General features: G+C 31.7%; 1 protein-coding gene across 1 annotated transcript in view; it reads left to right on the top strand.

The window, feature by feature from the left end:
- Positions 1-14,348, top strand: part of LOC134690144 (uncharacterized) — a 63,412-nt gene that overhangs the window by 33,192 nt on the left and 15,872 nt on the right. Inside the window, exons 11-13 of the mRNA XM_063550121.1 lie at positions 435-1,210; positions 1,583-1,619; positions 2,424-2,692. Coding sequence (XP_063406191.1) covers positions 435-1,210; positions 1,583-1,619; positions 2,424-2,692 — 1,082 coding nt within the window. The remainder of the gene's footprint in view (positions 1-434; positions 1,211-1,582; positions 1,620-2,423; positions 2,693-14,348) is intronic.

The raw sequence follows: 14,348 nt of genomic DNA on the forward strand, positions 1-14,348 counted from the left end.
GATAGTAGAGGGGCATTATGTTTTCTGGTCTGTGCGTCCGTTCGTCCGTCCGTCCGTTCGTCGTACCGTCCGTTCGTCCGTCCGTTCGTCCGTCTGTCCCGCTTCAGGTTGAAGTTTTTGGTCAAGGTAGTTTTTGATGAAGTTGAAGTCCAATTGACTTCAAACTTGGTACACATGTTCCCTATGATATGATCTTTCTAATTTTAATGCCAAATTAGAGATTTTACCCGAATTTCACGGTCCACTGAACATAGAAAATGATAGTGCGAGTGGGGCATTCGTGTACTGAGGACACATTCTTGTTTATTAATGTAATGATACACAGACTGCTGACATGAAGAATTCCATTTAAAATGACCAATGAATAGTTATCATAGTTATAGTCATTAAAATATAATATCGTTCTTTTAAAATATTTTTTTGTTTTTTTTCAGATATAGGATTTTGGCCAAAGAAAAAAGAATTACAGCAAACTTTCAAAAGAATGTCAGAAAGTGGGATAATACGCCGAGAAGACCTGTATCAGATCTGGAAACAGAAGGACTTCCGTGCAGTTTTACCGTACAAAGAGTTTATATTCAACATTCTCATTCATTTAGATATTCTGGCAGAGCAACGAAGATATGACACAGCTACAGGAAGTCGGTTGCCAGTAGAGAACTTCTTTGTTCCCTGTATGGTCACACAAAGAAATACCACCAGCTTCATGAACACAGAATGTACACCGAAGAAAGCAATATGTCTAGCCTTTGTTTTTAAAGGAACTGTTATACCACCAGCTTTGCCCAATCGTCTGATCAGTGCATGTCTGAGCATGTGGACTTTGAAGGAGTATGAAGAGAGAAAACTCCTCTTTTCAGGATTCATTGTAGTCTCATTTGACAAGGCACATGATATTTTAGTATGTGTTGAAGGCAACAAAATTCTTCTGTACATAGTCCATAAAACCTCCGCTGGACTGATAGTACCAGATATAGCTACTGGAGTTAAGGAATGTTTGGTTACAACAATGGAGAGAATATCAGACTTCTATCAGTCCACAATCGATGTAAAACGCAGCCAACAATCACCTTTCCATATTGAATATTCATGTTCAAATCTGAAATGCCTCATCAGTGAAGAAGAAGCTTTGCAGACCAACGAATGGGTTTGTGACGAACATAAACAAACACACAGAGCAGGACACTTCGCTGTTTGGAATCAAGATAAGGTATACATTCATTGGTATAAGGTGTATGATATGGTAATATTATTAATAAATAAATAACAAGGAAAATAACAACAAGATAGAAAACTTATAAATGACTTTTTAAACCAGTTTCTTATGAAGTTAGCAGAATCATTACCTAAATAAAAAAAAGAGTAGTGTTATTATTAAATCTGCATTTCCCACCAAATCAGCAAGTAGTAAACACTCAAGTTAATTTTATAATTATTACATCAAAGAGAAACCAAAAATTGGTGCATCATCAAATGTCTGTGTAATATAGAAGCACATGCGTTCATAGTATATGGTTATTGGCTATTCTGTTTTGGTCCTGTTTGATTTTTATTATTCATTTGTATATAATTCTTTTCACAGGAAAAAGAACAAGAACAGTGTAAACAGAACTGTCAAGGTAATATTTTTATTTGGTGAAATCTGTAACAGGTAGATAATTTGCATGATGTGTTTGTTAATCAAAATCTAAAGGCGATAATGTGTTAATCGTTTGACAAAGGCATTGTGTAAAGGTAACTGTGTAATAAAGTTTTAATACCATGTAAGCTCTTTTCATCCTTTGTCATCTGTTGTATTCCTGTACATACTTTTTAAATTATATGTCTGCAATTATAATGGCAATTTAAATTTCAAAGTTTCATCCAATATAAACATCTGTGTCAGTTTCAAAATAGTTGGATTGGTATTTGTTGAGTATCTTTGTCTCTGTTTAACATAGTTATGTTCCAATAATCCTTGTCCCTCTGTATATATGTCCACAATTGGTTTGGTTTCCCTCGCTAACGTTGGTTGCCTCAACTAAATGTTATAAAACTGATACACTATGTGTATTTCCAATCATCACAGACCAGTTCTACTTTGGTTGGTGTCACTTTTACCATTTTTAGGGTTATGCTGCTTTATTAATGTATATGCATCTGGGGCATCATCTGTGTTCCATGGACCAATCTCCATTGTGTTTGCATAATGTTTTGAAGGGTGTTATTTGTCTTTGTATTCTTCTAAGTTTTGCCATTTTAATGGCAGTTTCTCCTCCACTTATAATGCAGATTTAATGTCCTATTGATTTCGTATGCCTCCGTTTTGATTTTTTTACCAAACGCTACAATATGTAGTAAATGCATTTTCATCTGTTGTGAACCAAAAGCATATACTTTAAAGGAATCAATTCACTATACTATGAAAGCTTGTATAATTATAGGTTTACGAGATGATGCTTTGAATCAAATTCCAAGTGATGTTGAGCTTCAACGATTCTCATCAGGTTGTGACGAATCCACAATACAAACATTGGCCATACATCTTGGTATGACTTTGAAAGAATGGGAGAAACTCGTAACTGATTATCGTTGGATTGATATTGTTAAGTATAGAATACTGGTCAACTGGCGGGAAAAAAACTCAGGAAGATTCTGCAACCTAGCAAAAGCTTTAACAGATATGGATGTATCGACTCATACCCTTTGTCAGGTAAACTATTTAGATACACCAAGGGAACAAAAATAACATAGCCCCTCCCCCCCTGGGAAGTCAAATGGTTGCTGTCTAGCATATCACATGAAACATTTTGCTTTTAATAATTTCATCCTGACTGACTGTTTTAGATCAAACAATATGTTGACCGTTTTTTTAAGACCTGAGCTGTAAACTACACTTTAATGAATTTTGGGTTCACATAATTGTCTAACCAAATCATAGAAATAGATTATGTTCATAAAGAGTGAAAACAATTATATATATTGTAGCATTGTGAAAGCTGGGTCTAGATAGGTTTTTTTGTTATATTATCTAATTTTACCTGTAACAGTATGAATGATAAATGTGTGATAGCAAAATCTTTCATTTCATGATATCCAAACTAACAAACTTAATTTTCTGATCAATATTAGGGACGTGTGTTATGATGAGATACTATTTACGCTTTCAATAAAGGTCATATAAAGTTAAAAAATATTGGATGAATTTTCAACTCTATTTTTTTTCACTAAAATTCTTCAAGAATTATCAACACAATGTCTGATTCAATCCCCTTTCTGGTGAGAACACTTCAGGGATTGAATTTTGGCTAGTCCTTGACAGCTTATGCGAGTATGGCTTTGGGAATTGATACAAGTATGTCGGAAGGAGACTAAACAATGCATATGGCTGACCCGTGTTTGGACTACTGTCTTAAAAACTGTAAAAGATAAATAGACACTTCTTTTAAAAAGTATGTCTTTGACAATGTTCCTGCCTAGATTTCTGTGGTGTGTTCTTCAATGTAGTTCATGAAAAAAATAAAGTTGTTTATCTTGAATTAATACTCCAAAATATTCTTGAACATCTTGAATGAAAATATTTAATATTCCCCTTTTTTTTTTTTTTTAGAAATTGTAAAGAACCTGTAATGAATTCAAATTATCCATCAACTTCGTTAGAAATTCTTAAAATTCTTGTAAAACCAGTTATGACCTGTTTAAGTACCTTTTATTGACCATGTCTATTTTCTGAAATTTTTCATAAGGTTCATGAAACAGAATAATGAACTTTCATGAGTAAATATTTATGAACAACAAGTATGAACGGATCATGAGCAGTTTGTGTTAATTCATGAACAATTCAACAATGTTAATCAGAATATCATTTGATTATGAATATCATTTTGCCAAGAATATGCCCATTTTCATCGATTACCAACTTACTGAAATATGTGCATTCATGTGATTTTTAGCTCACCTATCCTGAAGGGACAAGTGAGCTTATGCCATCACTTGGCGTCCGTCGTCTGTCGTCGTAAACTATTTCAAGAATCTTCTCCTCTGAAACTACTGGGCCAAATACTTTCAAACTTTAACTGAATGTTCCTTAGGGTATCTAATTTATAAATTGTATCCGAAGTTTTGATCTATCAACAAACATGGTCGCCATTGCTAAAAATAGAACATAGGGGTCAAATGCAGTTTTTGGCTTATAACTCAAAAACCAAAGCATTTAGAGCAAATCTGACATGGGTTAATATTGTTTATCAGGTCAAGATCTATCTGGCCTGAAATTTTCAGATGAATCAGACAACCCGTTGTTGGGTTGCTGCCCCTGAATTGGTAATTTTAAGGAAATTTTGCTGTTTTTGGTTATTATCTTGAATATTATTATAGATAGAGATAAACTGTAAACAGAAATAATGTTCAGCAAAGTAAGATTTACAAATAAGTCAACATGACGGAAATGGTCAGTTGACCCCTTTAGGAGTTATTGCCCTTTATAGTCAATTTTTAACCATTTTTCGTAAATCTTAGTAATCTTTTACAAAAATCTTCTCCTCTGAAACTACTAGGCAAAATACTTCCAAACTTTAACTGAATGTTCCTAAGGGTATCTTGTTTGTAAATTGTATCCGAAGTTATGATCTATCAACAAACATGGTCGCCATTGCTAAAAATAGAACATAGGGGTCAAATGCAGTTTTTGGCTTATAACTCAAAAACCAAAGCATTTAGAGCAAATCTGACATTGGGTAATATTGTTTATCAGGTCAAGATCTATCTGCCCTGAAATTTTCAGATGAATCAGACAACCTGTTGTTGGGTTGCTGCCCCTGAATTGATAATTTTAAGGAAATTTTGCTGTTTTTGTTTTTTATCTTGAATATAATTATAGATAGAAATAAACTGTAAACAGCAATAATGTTCAGCAAAGTAAGATCTTCAATTAAGTCAATTTGACCAAAATTGTCAATTGACCCCTTAAGGAGTTATTGCCCTTTAAAGACTTTTTTTCACAATTTGTTCATCATGTTGACTTACTTTAAAAAATCTTCTCCTTTGAAACTGCTGTATCAATTTCAGCCAAACTTAGGCTAAATGAGTTTCAGAGTATCTAGTATAAGTTTTATATTTTATTTCCTTGTATGTCAAGAAACATAGCTACTATGGCTAAAATAGAACATAAGGAGAAAATGATTATTTTTTTTGGCTTTTGAAGAAAATAGGACGATCCAAAAAACATTTAAATAAATTGATAAGCCAAAATAATCATTGATGAGAGATTTAACCAAAAGAATTAAGGTGAGCGATTCAGGCTCTTGAGAGCCTCTTGTTAGCTTATGCCATCGCTTTGCGTCCGTCGTCTGTCGTCGTAAACTATTTCAAGAATCTTCTCCTCTGAAACTACTAGGCCAAATACTTCCAAACTTTAAATGAATGTTCCTTAGGGTATCTAGTTTATAAATTGTATCCGAAGTTTTGATCTATCAACAAACATGGTCGCCATTGCTAAAAATAGAACATAGGGGTCAAATGCAGATTTTGGCTTATATCTCAAAAACGAAAGCATTTAGAGCAAATCTGACATGGGGTAAAAATGTTCATTAGGTGAAGATTTATCAGCCCTGAAATTTTCAGATGAATCAAACAACCCATTGTTGGGTTGCTGCCACTTAATTGGTAATTTTAAGGAAATTTTGCAGTTTTTGGTCATTATCTTGAATATTATTATAGATAAAGATAAACTGTAAACAGCAAAAATGATCAGCAAAGTCAGATCTACAAATAAGTTAATATGACCAAAATTGTCAATTGACCCCTTAAGGGGTTATTGTCCTTTAATGACAATTTCTCACAATTTGTTCATCATATTTGCAACTTTAAAAAATCTTCTCCTCTAAAACTTCTCAACCAAATTCAACCAAACTGCAACTGAATGATCAGTAGGGTGTATAAAATAAAGTTTGTGTTTTATTTTCTATTTCGTCAAAAAACATGGCCGTCATGGCTAAAAATATAACACAGGATAAAATGCAGTTTTTGGCTTATATCTCAAAAACTCCAGCATTTAGAGCAAATAAGACAAGAAGTTAAAGTATTTATTAGGTCAAGGTCTACCTGTCCTGAAATTTTCAGCCGAATTGGGTAACTGGTTTTTCAGGTATAATGCCCCTGAATTGATGATTTTAAAGAAATTTTGCAGTTTTTGGTTATTATCTTGAATATTATTATAGATACAGATAAACTGTTAATAGCAAAAATGTTAAGCAAAAGTAAGATCTACAAATAAGTCCATTTGACCAAAATTGTCAATTGACCCCTTAAGGAGTAATTGCCCTTTAAAGTTGTTTTTTTACAATTTGTTCATCATGTTGACTTACTTTAAAAAAAATCTTCTCCTTTGAAACTGCTGTATCAATTTCAGCCAAACTTAGGCTAAATCAGTTTCAGAGTATCTAGTATAAATTTTATATTTTATTTCCTTGTATTTCAAGAAACATAGCTCCTATGGCTAAAATAGAACATGGGAGAATTATTTTTTTTTTTGGCTTTTGAAGAAAATAGGACTATTCAAAGAACATTTAAATAAATTGAAAAGCCCAAAAAATCATTGATGAGATATTTAACCAAAGAAATTCAGGTGAGCGATTCAGGCTCTTGAGAGCCTCTTGATCTTTTATATAATAGATGAACACTTGACGTATCATGGTATAACTATGTCTGTCTATCAATCCATGTGTCTACATATCACAGTTAATACACTACATGTAATTTTTTTTTTTAAAGAAATCTCCACTTGCAGTCCGATACGCGGTTTAAATAGAACAAAAGAATTCGACCTCTTGTGTTTAGAAGGTAGAAAAGTGAAATGAACTTTGTATACGGTTGTCAAGATGTCACAAAAGTTACTTTCTGTAAAGTCATTATAAATATTTACATTCACGTAAACCAATTCTCTAACTAGGCCAAACCTGTCAGATTACTACTGACAAGAGTTATTGCCATTAAATGACAAAATCTATCAATTATCGTTTTTTAATTTAATTTTGAAAACTGATGTAGATTATAGAGAAACTTTAAAATTAAAAAGATCAGCAAGTACAATGAGTCAACATAGACAAAATCGTTAGTTGACTATATATATATAGCTACTTATAAGAGTTATTGCACTTTAGACTATTTACCGGATTTGTTATCACATAAGCAACATGACGGGTGCCACATGTGGAGCAGGATCTGCCTACCCTTCCGGAGCACCTGAGATCACCCCTAGTTTTTGGTGGGGTTCGTGTTGTTTATTCTTTAGTTTTCTATGTAACGTGTCATGTGTACTATTGTTTGTCTGTTTGTCTTTTTCATTTTTAGCCATGGCGTTGTCAGTTTTTTTTTGATTTATGAGTTTGACTGTCCCTTTGGTATCTTTCGTCCCTCTTTGGATACCAATATTTTGCATATCTGCCTTATTAGGCGAGTGTAATATTTGAAAAAGACGTCTAGTTAAGGACTTTAATGCACCCACCTAACACACGGCTAATTTCTTTTTTAAATGAAAGAATAATGATTTAACTTTGATTTTTGCCCGGTGTCATATGGTATTTTGAACCCCATGGTAAAATGACCCCGGGGTCAAAATACCGCTATGTTAAATTGAACCCCCCCCCCATGGTAAATTGAACCCCCCCTGTATGGAAAATTGAATCCCCATGGTAAATTGAACCCCCTTGTTTTTTTCATTCTAGATGATTAATAAAACATTTAACATTATATAAAAGCTAATCAAATATTAAAAATCATTAATACAAAAAGGGGAGGTCAATTTTCAATGATTGGTTAAAAGAAAAATATTTGCTTGGTATAATCGCTCTGAAGTCTTAACCAACAAAATTTCATTCAAAAAACTTCTTAAAGCATTAAAACCAAACAATGTAGCTTGGACACTTTAATTCTTTGAAATTAAAAATATTTATATAGAATGGTAGACTTTTAAATTTTAATTCTCCATGGTAAAAAAGGGGGAGGGGGTCAAATTACCATGGCTCAGTTAATCTAAAAAGTAAAATTTTCAAAACATCTTTTCAAGCTAATAAAATAAATACATACTACTTATTGGAGTATAATAAATATCTAAAGGAGTTACAGTAGCAAGATATTTTAACATGAAAGGTCTTTAGATGTATAGTAGGGGGTTCAATATACCATGGTACAATAACATGGCTAAGTAAAATTTCAAAATATCTTTTCCAGCATGTTAAATACATACAAACTACTAATTGGGGTATTAAAATTATAATAAGGAGTAAGAATAGCTTGGGTTTTTGAAATTCAAGGTCTATAGTAGAGGGTTCAATATACCATGGTAAGGGGGAGGGGTGAGGTCAAAATACCACAAAAATATTTTTTCTATAAAATATCTTCCAGCATGTTAAATGCATACAAACTACTTATTGAAGTATTTTAACTATGTTAAGGAGTTAGAATAGCTTGAATTTTTGAAAATCAAGGTCTATAGAAGGGGGTTCAATATACTGCAGGGGGGTCAAAAAACCATGAAAATATTTTTTTCTTCAAAATATTTTTTCCAGGATGTTAAATGCATACATACTACTTATTGAAGTATTATTACTATGTTAAGGAGTTAGAATAGCTAGAATTTTTGAAATTTAAGGTCTATGGTAGGGGGTTCAATATACCGCAGGGGGGTCAAAATACCATGGAAATTATTTTTTTTCCTAATATCTTTTCCAGCATTTTAAATACATATAAACTACTTATTGGAGTATTATTTCTATGTTAAGGAGTCAGAATAGCAAGAATTTTTGAAATTTAAGGTATATGGTAGGGGGTTCAATATACCGCAGGGGGGTCAAAATACCATGGAAATTATTTTTTTTCCTAATATCTTTTCCAGGATGTTAAATGCATACAAACTACTTATTGAAGTATTATAACTATATTAAGGTGTTAGAATAGCAAGAATTTTTGAAATTTAAGGTCAATGGTAGGGGGTTCAATATACCGCAGGGGGTCAAAATACCATGGAAATTTTTTTTTTCAAAATATTTTTTCCAGGATGTTAAATGCATACAAACTACTTATTGAAGTATTTTTACTATGTTAAGGAGTTAGAATAGCTTGAATTTTTGAAAATCAAGGCCTATAGAAGGGGGTTCAATATACTGCAGGGGGGTCAAAATACCATGAAAATATTTTTTTCTTCAAAATATTTTTTCCAGGATGTTAAATGCATACATACTACTTATTGAAGTATTATTACTATGTTAAAGAGTTAGAATAGCTAGAATTTTTAAAATTTAAGGTCTATGGTAGGGGGGTTCAATATACCGCAGGGGGGTCAAAATACCATGGTAATTAATATTTTTCAAAATATTTTTTCCAGGATGTTAAATGCATACAAACTACTTATTGAAGTATTATTACTATATTAAGGTGTTAGAATAGCTAGAATTTTTGAAATTTAAGGTCTATAGTAGGGGGTTCAATATACCACTGGGGGGTCAAAATACCATGAAAATATTCTTTTCTTCAAAATATTTTTTCCAGGATGTTAAATGCATACAAACTACTTATTGAAGTATTATAACTATATTAGGTGTTAGAATAGCAACAATTTTTGAAATTTAAGGTCAATGGTAGGGGGTTCAATATACCGCAGGGGGTCAAAATACCATGGAAATTATTTTTTTTCAAAATATTTTTTCCAGGATGTTAAATGCATACAAACTACTTATTGAAGTATTTTTACTATGTTAAGGAGTTAGAATAGCTTGAATTTTTGAAAATCAAGGCCTATAAAAGGCAGTTCAATATACTGCAGGGGGGTCAAAATACTATGAAATATTTTTTTCTTCAAAATATTTTTTCCAGGATGTTAAATGCATACATACTACTTATTGAAGTATTATTACTATGTTAAGGAGTTAGAATAGCTAGAATTTTTGAAATTTAAGGTCTATGGTAGGGGGTTCAATATACCGCAGGGGGGGTCAAAATACCATGGAAATTAATTTTTTTCCTAATATCTTTTCCAGCATTTTAAATACATATAAACTACTTATTGGAGTATTATTACTATGTTAAGGAGTCAGAATAGCAAGAATTTTGGAAATTTAAGGTATATGGTAGGGGGTTCAATTAATATACCGCAGGGGGGTCAAAATACCATGGAAATTATTTTTTTTCCTAATATCTTTTCCAGCATTTTAAATACATATAAACTACTTGTTGGAGTATTATTACTATGTTAAGGAGTTAGAATAGCTAGAATATTCTAAATTTAAGGTCTATAGTAGGGGTTCAATATACCGCAGGGGGGTCAAAATACCATGGAAATTATTTTTTTTCAAAATATTTTTTCCAGGATGTTAAATGCATACAAACTACTTATTGAAGTATTATTACTATATTAAGGTGTTAGAATAGCAAGAATTTTTGAAATTTAAGGTCTATGGTAGGGGGTTCCATATACCACAGGGGGTCAAAATACCATGGAAATTATTTTTTTTCAAAATATTTTTTCCAGGATGTTAAATGCATACAAATTACTTATTGGAGTATTATTACTAAGTTAAGGAGTTAGAATAGCTAGAATTTTTGAATATTAAGGTCTATGGTAGGGGGTTCAATATACCGCAGGGGGGGGGGGGGGGGTCATATTGAACCCCCTACCATAGACCTTCAATTTCAAAAATTCTAGCTATTATAACTCCTTAACATAGTTATAATATTGCAATATGTTCTTTGTATGCATTTAACATGATGGAAAAGTTATTTTTTTAAATTTACTCAGCCATGGTATTTTGAACCCCCTGCGGTATATTGAACCCCCTACCCTAGACCTTCAATTTCAAAAATTCTAGCTTATATAACTCCTTAACATGGTTATAATATTCCTACAAGTAGTTTGTATGTATTTAACATACTGGAAAAGATATTTTGAAAATTTTACTTAGCCATGGTATTTTGACCCCCCTGCGGTATATTGAACCCCCTACCATAGGCTTTAAATTTCAAAAATTCTTGCAATTCTAACTCCTTAACATAGTTATAATACTTCAATAAGAAGATTGGAATGTATTTAAAATGCTAGAAAAAATGTTTTGAAAAAAAAAAAATTTCCATGGTATTTTGACCCCCCCCTGCGGTATATTGAACCCCCTACCATAGACCTTAATATTCAAAAATTCTAGCTATTCTAACTCCTTAACTTAGTAATAATACTCCAATAAGTAGTTTGTATGCATTTAACATCCTGGAAAAAATGTTTTGAAAAAAAATAATTTCCATGGTATATTGACCCCCCTGTGGTATATTGAACCCCCTACTATACCCCTTAAATTTCAAAAATTCTAGCTATTCAAACTGCTTAACATAGTTATAAAATTCCTACAAGTAGTTTGTATGTATTTAACATACTGGAAAAGATATTTTGAAAATTTTACTTAGCCATGGTATTTTGACCCCCCTGCGGTATATTGAACCCCCTACCATAGGCTTTAAATTTCAAAAATTCTTGCAATTCTAACTCCTTAACATAGTTATAATACTTCAATAAGTAGTTTGGAATGTATTTAAAATGCTAGAAAAAATGTTTTGAAAAAAAATAAATTTCCATGGTATTTTGACCCCCCCCTGCGGTATATTGAACCCCCTGCCATAGACCTTAATATTCAAAAATTCTAGCTATTCTAACTCCTTAACTTAGTAATAATACTCCAATAAGTAGTTTGTATGCATTTAACATCCTGGAAAAAATGTTTTGAAAAAAAATAATTTCCATGGTATATTGACCCCCCTGCAGTATATTGAACCCCCTACTATATACCTTAAATTTCAAAAATTCTAGCTATTCAAACTGCTTAACATAGTTATAAAATTCCTACAAGTAGTTTGTATGTATTTTTAAAACATACTGGAAAAGATATTTTGAAAATTTTACTTAGCCATGGTATTTTGACCCCCCTGCTGTATATTAAACAATCCTACCATAGACTTTAAATTTCAAAAATTCTTGGAATTCTAACTCCTTAACATAGTTATAATACTTCAAGAAGTAGTTTGTATGTATTTAAAATGCTAGAAAAAATGTTTTGAAAAAAAATTATTTCCATGGTATTTTGACCCCCCTGTGGTATATTGAACCCCTACTATAGACCTTCAATTTCAAAAATTCTAGCTATTTTAACTCCTTAACATAGTTATAATATTGCAATATGTTCTTTGTATGCATTTAACATGATGGAAAAGTTATTTTTAAAAATTTACTTAGCCATGGTATTTTGAACCCCCTGCGGTATATTGAACCCCCTACCCTAGACCTTCAATTTCAAAAATTCTAGCTTATATAACTCCTTAACATAGTTATAATATTCCAATAAGTTCTTTGTATGTATTTAACATGCTGGAAAAGAAAGTTTGAAAATTTTACTCTGCTATGGTATTTTGACCCCCCCTGCGGTATATTGAACCCCCTACTATAGACCTTAAATTAAAAAAATTCTAGCTATTCTAACTCCTTTACATAGTAATAATACTTCAATAAGTAGTTTGTATGCACTTAACATTATGGAAAAAATGTTTTGAAAAATAATAATTTCCATGGTATTTTGACCCCCCTGCGGTATATTGAACCCCTACTATAGACCTTAAATTTTAAAAGTTCTAGCTATTCAAACTCCTTAACATAGTTATAATACTCCTAAAAGTAGTTTGTATGTATTTAGCATACTGGAAAAGATATTTTGAAAATTTTACTTTGCCATGGTATTTTGACCCCCCTGCGGTATATTGAACCCCCTACCATAGACTTTAAATTTCAAAAATTCTTGCAATTCTAACTCCTTAACATAGTTATGATACTTCAATAAGTAGTTTGTATGTATGTAATTAAAATGCTGGAAAAAATGTTTTGAAAAAAAATAAATTTCCATGGTATTTTAAGCCCCCCCCCCCGCGGTATATTGAACCCCCTACCATAGACCTTAATATTCAAAAATTCTAGCTATTCTAACTCCTTAACTTAGTAATAATACTCCAATAAGTAGTTTGTATGCATTTAACATCCTGGAAAAAATGTTTTGAAAAAAAATAATTTCCATGGTATATTGACCCCCCTGCGGTATATTGAACCCCCTACTATATACCTTAAATTTCAAAAATTCTAGCTATTCAAACTGCTTAACATAGTTATAATATTCCTACAAGTAGTTTGTATGTATTTAACATACTGGAAAAGATATTTTGAAAATTTTACTAAGCCATGGTATTTTGACCCCCCTGCGGTATATTGAACCCCCTACCATAGTCTTTAAATTTCAAAAATTCTTGCAATTCTAACTCCTTAACATAGTTATAATACTTCAATAAGTAGTTTGGAATGTATTTAAAATGCTAGTAAAAATGTTTTGAAAAAAAATAAATTTCCATGGTATTTTGACCCCCCCCCCCCCTGCGGTATATTGAACCCCCTATCATAGACCTTAATATTCAAAAATTCTAGCTATTCTAACTCCTTAACTCTGTAATAATACTCCAATAAGTAGTTTGTATGCATTTAACATCCTGGAAAAAAATGTTTTGAAAAAAAATAATTTCCATGGTATATTGACCCCCCTGCGGTATATTGAACCCCCTACTATAGACCTTAAATTTCAAAAATTCTAGCTATTCAAACTCCTTAACATAGTTATAATATTCTTACAAGTAGTTTGTATGTATTTAACATACTGGAAAAGATATTTTGAAAATTTTACTTAGCCATGGTATTTTGACCCCCCCCCCCCCCCCCCCCTGCGGTATATTGAACCCCCTACCATAGACCTTCAATTTCAAAAATTCCTGCAATTCTTACTCCTTAACATAGTAATAATACTCCAATAAGAAGTTTGTATGTATTTAAAATGCTGGAAAAGATGTTAGAAAAAAAAAATCCATGGTATTTTGACCCCCCTGCGGTATATTGAACCCCCTTCCATAGACCTTAATATTCAAAAATTTTAGCTATTCTAACTCCTTAACTTAGTAATAATACTTCAATAAGTAGTTTGTATGCATTTTTAAAACATCCTGGAAAAAATGTTTTGAAAAAAAATAATTTCCATGGTATATTGAACCCCCTACTATAGACCTTAAATTTCAAAAATTCTAGCTATTCAAACTCCTTAACATAGTTATAATATTCCTACAAGTAGTTTGTATGTATTTAACATACTGGAAAAGATATTTTGAAAATTTTACTTAGCCATGGTATTTTGACCCCCCTGTTGTATATGGAACCCCCTACCATAGACTTTTAATTTAAAAAATTCTTGGAATTCAAACTCCTTAACATAGTTATAATACTTCAAGAAGTAGTTTGTATGTATTTA

This window comes from Mytilus trossulus, chromosome 11, assembly GCF_036588685.1.
Source record: "Mytilus trossulus isolate FHL-02 chromosome 11, PNRI_Mtr1.1.1.hap1, whole genome shotgun sequence".
NCBI lineage: Eukaryota > Metazoa > Mollusca > Bivalvia > Mytilida > Mytilidae > Mytilus > Mytilus trossulus.